Consider the following 6,942-nt stretch of genomic DNA (forward strand, 5'->3'; position numbering starts at 1 on the left):
GTGAGTGGATCCTTGCTGGTTCTTTAAGACTGTGTGAGGTGGTGCTTGGGGCTCTTCTAGGTGCCTGCTAGCGCCCCGCAGGCGGGAGGGGATGGCTGACAGCTCCTCGGATCCACACCGGCAGAGTCTGTATTTAAAAAACAGCCAAAAAGAGATTCAGTGCTGGGGGATTTGGACACTGAGCCGCACTCAGGATAACTGTTCAGACCCACAGCGTACAGATCGTGTTACCGAGGGGATCGCCGAGGAAGGCTTGGACCAAGTGAAGTGGTTTTTAAAAGGTTGTGTCAGGGAAGGATTGTGTCCCAGAGTGATGGGGCTGCGAGGGAAGGTGCAGGGTGCTGCGGAACAAGAGAGCAGCTGGTCTTTGATAGTGCAGGGACTGAGAGAACCACCTGCTTCAAATGAGTTGTGGTCAGGTACCAAATAATTTTAAAGATTTCTCAAAATGAAACAAAACACCACAACCTAAATACTGGGGAAAAAACTTTTGATCGATATTAATTTTTGATTAATATTCATTGTCGTATTCATTCCTTTCAGTTATTCCTTTCCAGTTCCTCCTCTGGCAGGACTGTATGCATTTGGGGTGTAACTGCCTCTCGTCTGTGTTATCTTCTAAAGTGTGTCACAGGCTGTAAATCTTACACAGTCGTGATCCTCCCTCCTTTGGAGACTCGCTGCAGTAAAGCACAGGCTATACTTATGTATCTGCCAAAACAAAAAGTGCTTGGTGCTGATTCCTTTGGCACCTTGACATGGCAGTATGTGGGGCCTCAGAAAACATTAGTGACGTGTCCTTATCCTGCTGATGTTCTTTTGTAATGCTAATTAAATCAAGATTTAATTGACAAAACTGCCTATAAAATGAAATTACTGAAAGTACTGAAATGTCTTTTACATGTTCATCGCTGGATGGTAGCAAACATGTAAGGAGACAAACAAATGTAGAGATGCTTCAGCTACTGGAAAAAAGAGAGCAATGTTTGCTTTTGTTTGGATATAATTTTTCTTTTGACTTCTAAAGGCCAATCATGAAGAGAAGTGGTGAATCCAAGTAAATTTTCTGAGACTGCCAGTTTTCTCTCGAGATGTGTGTGATATTTGTAAGTAATTTCCCTGCTGTTGGAGCACATTAAATCTTCCACTGCTTCGCTGCCATAGCGAAACAAGCAGGACCCATTGCCAGAAGGAGTAGGAGTGAATGTGGGCTGGTTGCCTCATGCTTCTGCGTAAAAGAAGTTCTCTGGGTAAAAATGGAATCCCTGCGAAGCACGGATGCTATTTCTGAAATTATTTGTATCAAACAAATCCTTCAGAAATAGAAGGAAGTATCCTAGAAGTGTGAATTCTGATTTTTTATGGGTACATTACATCAGTGTCCTTATTCATTAAAATGCCATTAAAGTAATTGCTCTAAAAATATAAAAATGTTACGAAATTTAAATCGGCATATGAATGACTGTAAAAGATTAGCTGCAAACTGAACTTGAGCTGTGATTTTGTGCAAAACAACTGCAGAGAGAGGTGTGAGCCTTTTGTTATTACAAGTCTTTGAGTACACCATTTAGAATTGATTTTAAATAGCTTTTCAACTCTCTCCCAATTTCCTAGAACCTGAGCTGGTGGTAAGGAGGCAGGAAGCTTTGGCAGCAGCTCGTCTCAGGATGCAAGAGGAGTTGAATGCACAAGCAGAAAGATACAAGGAAAAACAAAGACGGGTAACCAGAGAGGGTTTCTTTCTTTAACTCATGAATTTGTCAGCACCTACTTTGCTGCTCTTATAGAAAGGTTTATTCCATGCTAGGTACCAGAAGAATAGGAGACTCGCTCTCTCTGCTGGAATGTGGGTGGTGGGTTTTTTCATCCTCCTTTACCCAGACTGCTTTTGATATGGTTTGATCCACGGAGCAGTGATGGGCAATAGGTCTCGTTAGCATTGCTGTAATTGAATGGTTTGAACTACAGCTTGAGATAACGAGGAATAGCAAACAGCAGATTGTTGTGTGGGGCAGCGTAGAGAAGAGGATGTGATGAGCACAGCAATAATATTGCTCATCTTCCTGCTCAAATCCCAGCTCTCCTTCTATTTTTACTTTTGCAATCAGCTACATTCAGACCTCAGTTTATAGCTGATGCTGCAAGAAATATTGGCCATTAAAAATGAATGAAAAGTCGTACTGTGGAAGAAAATAGACACTCTGTAGAAAGCCTAGGTCTCATGTGCTTGGAATCGGGGAGCTTTGCTTTCTTTGACTGGATGGAGTAGCTACCTTGTTTCCTTTCTGTTTGTCAAGAAGGTGGCAGTTATTTGGTTTTGTGGATAAATTGCTTTGAAAGATTGCTGGCAGAACTGTTGATATTGTATATTGGGATGTAAATATGTAGCTGGCTGTCTTATGCATTTGAAAAACACATTTTCTTCTGTAGAACCCTACATTGTGCATGAAATTACTATCATATGCAATATTCTTTACTCAGTACTTTTGATAAGCTCAGAATTTAAGCTTGCCACTTGGTTCTGTTTTACTTTCAAAATGTTTTAAAGCATTGAGTGGTCAAAAGAAGCTGCATCAAAGAAGCTGCAGACACAGTGTGTATATATTGAAGAGAGTGGTTGTTCTATGGTTAGGAAGACTTGGGTATTTAAAAAAGTAAATGCTCTATAAGCTCAGAGATACTGCATCAGATGAAGATAGATCCCTTTGCTTCTGATGCATTTCTTGTAGCTGTTTCTGTAGCGCTGGCAATGCTATTAGTTCTGAGATCTTAGTCTAACATATCCCGGATTTGTTCCTTAGCTTGAAGAAGAGAAACGAAGGCAGAAGATAGCAATGTGGGAAAGTATGCAAGAAGGAAAAAGCTATAAAGGAAACCTGAAACTGAATCAGGTAACATAACAACTGTGTTGTCAATCAGGTTACACTTATGTTTATGTGATTAGATTAGCTGAAATTCACGTTGATTAAATTCTAAGTAACTTTTGCTTTTGTGAACAGCAAGAAGTAGAATCTGGTGCCTCCACCTCATCAGCAGTCCCGAAATCTAAACAAAACAAAAAGCCCTTGCGAGGAGGTGGTGAGTATGAAATCCTTAAGATATTCAGAGTTTGAGACGGAGCATTTATCCAGCTGCATACACAGTCATTGTACATATTTTTCTCTTCTTCAAGGAGGAAACAAAAAGTGCCTTTAAAGCTCTTTATCTCTTATCAGCATGGCCTGCTTTGCATTTTGTGCAAAACCTAGCAGGATGCTTCTATAGTGCTTTTCCCCAGGGAAGCAGCATTTCAGTTCTCTTATAAATGTTTTTGCCATAATGTACTGAGATTTTTGTTACTCAGAATTATAGATTCTTACAATATTTCTGGGGTCCCTCCCCCATTATTGTAAAAGTCCGATATTGTAATACCTGCTCTGTCTTTCAATCACTTAAGTGCAGGAAGTATTTTTCTGACAGCTGTTGACAACATCTCAAGGACCTGAGCAATTGATTTATCTTGCGTTGTTTAATATGGGTTCACTCTAATGTCTGATACTGTCAAATACCTTTTATAGCTCTTGCACAGAATTTTTGCCACTCTGGGGGATAAGCAGCACACGGGTAATAGCTGGATCACAGCAGCTGGCTTGAGGCACCCTTCCAGCTGCTATCCGGCCTAGTTTAATCCTAAGAAAAATCTTTCCTTAAGTAACAGATGACAGAATTAGAGGTCTCTGATCTTCTCATGAGGTAGAGCAGCATGAAGTGAAAGAACCATCTGCACCATTCAGCTGCTGAATTAAGCCAGAAAGCAGAACTTGGCTTGTGTGAGAAAAACAAACTTCAAAGATGGAGGTGATGCTTCAAGTTTCAGTGGAACAGGTTGCTTTGAAACCTGCTTGGTTAGCAAGGCTAGTAGGTTTTCAGTTTTCTCTTTTTTTGCCTTGTACAGAACAAATTGAGGATGTTTGCCAAGTTGTATCTTTCTGAGTACATACTTGTAAAATAAGGTTGCCTGCAGTTATGGCATTAAGATGTTCACCTAAAGTATCTGTTTGTCTTACTGTATACACTTGCCTTTTCAAATTCTTTAAAAAAATCTTACAGTGCTAATGAGCAGTTCTACCTTTTGACGTGCAGAGTATTCCTTCCTTGCAGGACTGGAATGAAAGATTATTTTAAATTTGTAACTAGTAGGGCTCTTGGAGAACGGATCCACTCTTACAGAGTTTACTGTAACAGTTACCATTACTGCTCTGTTTACCCTGCAGAGCAGCATTAAGGCTTTAGTGCAGACTTAGAGAAATTAAATGGTAATTAATTTCAATGTAATTTAATCAAAATCAATCAAATTAAAACAAGAGTGTTTTGCAATGGCTTTTACCATTAGCACTACAAAAATAAACCTCCTCAAGTCTGCTTTCATTTTCCTTAAAATGCTGCCTGTATAGTAAGTACGAATAAGGTGCAAATGATTGTGAGATTTATTTTTTGTGTTCCTTGTGTGTTCGCGAGGGCCTGTTGAGGATGAATATTAATACAATGGATTTCTTTTCTATTTCTAGGCTATAATCCCCTGTCTGGAGAAGGAGGCGGAACCTGTTCCTGGAGACCAGGCCGGAGAGGCCCGTCAGCAGGTGGATGAGGCTAACCTCCCTAGTGTCCCGTGTCACTAGCAGGCTTGATCTTACCCACTGTCTGACTGCCTACAGAGTGCGTGTCACAGGGACTCCTTTGGGATTGGGCTTAGTGCAGGTGTTAACCTGAAAACAGATTGACACCATTTCCAAACAGTAACACAGAAGGTGGTACTATGCAAGAAAAATACCTGATCCTCTTCTAGAGGATGAAGAAAGAAACAATTTCTGCTTAATCAGTTAATTTTCACTCTTCTGTGGTTTCCAGCCAAGGTGAATCACCTGGGATTGTGAGATCTGGGTTCTGTGGCTGGCTATTCAAAAGACTGGCCTCAGGCAAATTTAATTATCTATGCTCGGTTTACCTCTGTGAAATGAGGCTATTTACCATCCTCAGAGATGTGGTACCAGCTTTACTGTGTCTGGCTGGAAAGTACTTTAGAGGGGAAGAATATTATCATCAGCAGATACCTTGAATTTGAGGAGGAGGAGGAGGAGGGACTTTCGGAAAAGACAGATGAACTGACAGACGCCACAGATTGGCACAGAAGGCCAGTTATTGCAGAAGAGTCTCTGTGACAAGCTACCTTGAATGATGTTTTCCTTATAAATGGTGAACAAACCAGTGAGGATTACTGATGCTAGACAGCAGATGGAGGGTTTCTTGCTATTCCTTTTTTTTTTTATTATTTCAACTGCTTTGTAAAAACAAAATAATATTAAATATAATTGCAAACAAATCATAAATCTAGTATTTACAATCTTGTGGTTTTCTACAGCATCTTTTTATATAGAAGGCATATGTTCTAGTGCAATAAATGTGTATAAAGCAAGATGAAAGATCAAATTAAATTATTTTCATTTGACTACCTCCGTAAACAAAGTGGGGTTTTTTCAGCTGTTCTTTTTTGGTTTTTAACAGCTTTGTTTTATTTGGGTGTTCTGGCTCCAAGTCATGATTTTAGAATAGTCACTTTCAGGTTAAGACCAAACCAAGTTTAAAAAGTGAAATTCCCATTGTCTTCCCCACCCCCAGTAAGTGATTCTGAAATTGGCCAGACTGCATTACTTGTTGTTAAGCACTCCAGTTGTATTTGAATCTAAATCAAGGCAACATGTAACAAAGGCCTTTGTTCTAGTAGAGCAGAGAGGGTTTCTTTCCAAATTACTGTCGACAAATATGAAGAGAAGAGGATACATAGAGATGGTCAGCTCAAACACTGCAAGATATTAAAAGGGAATAGTCCTGATTAGCCCAGCGAGGTGCTGAGGTGTGTTCTTACCCTGCTGCCAGCTCCTGCAGTACAAAAGCTGAGGGTTGTTTGTGCTGAAAACAGCCTCTGGCTTGCAAACGTGTAAAACTTGCAAGTGAGGGACTGTAGGGAGTAAGTATCTGATGCGTGTGTGGTCTTCATCCTTCTGGTGTGTGTCCAGCACTGTGGATAGAAAATAAAGTTAGAGCTGGTCATTGTAAATGAGCTTTCCAAACATCCCATCCCCGTGATATGCTCGCTAGCAGAAAATGCAAAAGACAAGTAAAACCCAGGCTGTCCCTGATAGAGAGTGAAATAGTTCCTGTCGGCGTACGACAATTGTCCCTGTGTCCGATGGCTGTTACCGAGGTTGTACAGAGGCATTAAAGTCTATATCTGTAGTTCACCAGCATGGCTTAGGGCTGCTTGAACACTTCTAAATACGCTTGGAGTATTTGCGGTCATCAGTGCGTACGAGTGCCAACTTTGAGTATACCGTCTGTGTGTATATAGATACTGCTCTGCCCGTCAGGTGATCCCTGATCTTCTCTGGACTCTCAATGTAGCAGTAGGACGTTACTAGTAAGTTTTAAAGTTGCCAGCTAATGAAAGGGAAAGGCAAACAGCCTTTTATTTTAGACTGGTGAAGTGTGTGTTCAAGTGTGCGTAGAAAAAAGGCAAAAAGCCTTTTATTTTAGACCGGTGAAGTGTGTGTTCAAGTGTGCGTAGAAGATGAAAGGAGAAGGCTGTTAATGTTCCTCTGGAAGCTAGTTTTCATTTCCTGGCTTCTGTGCGTTTTGGTTTGTAAACTTAAATGTCCATTGTTGTAACATAGACCAGTGAATGTAACTTCAGGTTTTAATTTTTAATAAGACAAAAAAAAAAAGGAGGTGGGAAGGATATTTTTGTGATCTGAAGATTCTCCATCAGTAAAGAGGACTAAGTTGTTATCTTACTCGTGCCTCTGGGGAATATTTTCCCCTTGTGTTGGGGAAACAGGCAACAGACGGAGGTGTTGTCTTCAGAAAAACAACCGGGGGAGGTTGTTGTCTCAAAGACGTAGAATTCCT

At 40.5% G+C, this 6,942-nt stretch overlaps 1 protein-coding gene across 1 annotated transcript; it reads left to right on the forward strand.

Annotated features, from left to right (window-relative positions):
• Nucleotides 1–91: 91 nt before the first annotated feature.
• Nucleotides 92–4,627, forward strand: VIMP (VCP-interacting membrane protein). Its single transcript, XM_010079050.1, has 5 exons — nucleotides 92–419; nucleotides 1,615–1,721; nucleotides 2,802–2,891; nucleotides 3,000–3,078; nucleotides 4,548–4,627. Exons 1-5 carry the CDS (start codon nucleotides 92–94, stop codon nucleotides 4,625–4,627), a joined length of 684 nt encoding a protein of 227 aa, XP_010077352.1.
• Nucleotides 4,628–6,942: the final 2,315 nt, after the last annotated feature.

The sequence above is a fragment of the Pterocles gutturalis genome, unplaced genomic scaffold (genome assembly GCF_000699245.1).
Source record: "Pterocles gutturalis isolate BGI_N339 unplaced genomic scaffold, ASM69924v1 scaffold29988, whole genome shotgun sequence".
Lineage (NCBI taxonomy): Eukaryota > Metazoa > Chordata > Aves > Pterocliformes > Pteroclidae > Pterocles > Pterocles gutturalis.

Bases quoted from the DNA above. Each gene is read 5' to 3' on its own strand.
- VIMP (XM_010079050.1), top strand. From the start codon at position 92: ATGGCTGACAGCTCCTCGGATCCACACCGGCAGAGTCTGTATTTAAAA. The intron at 1,722-2,801 runs GTAACCAGAGAG...TTTGTTCCTTAG, and splicing joins ACAAGGAAAAACAAAGACGG to CTTGAAGAAGAGAAACGAAG. The intron at 3,079-4,547 runs GTGAGTATGAAA...TTCTATTTCTAG, and splicing joins AAAGCCCTTGCGAGGAGGTG to GCTATAATCCCCTGTCTGGA.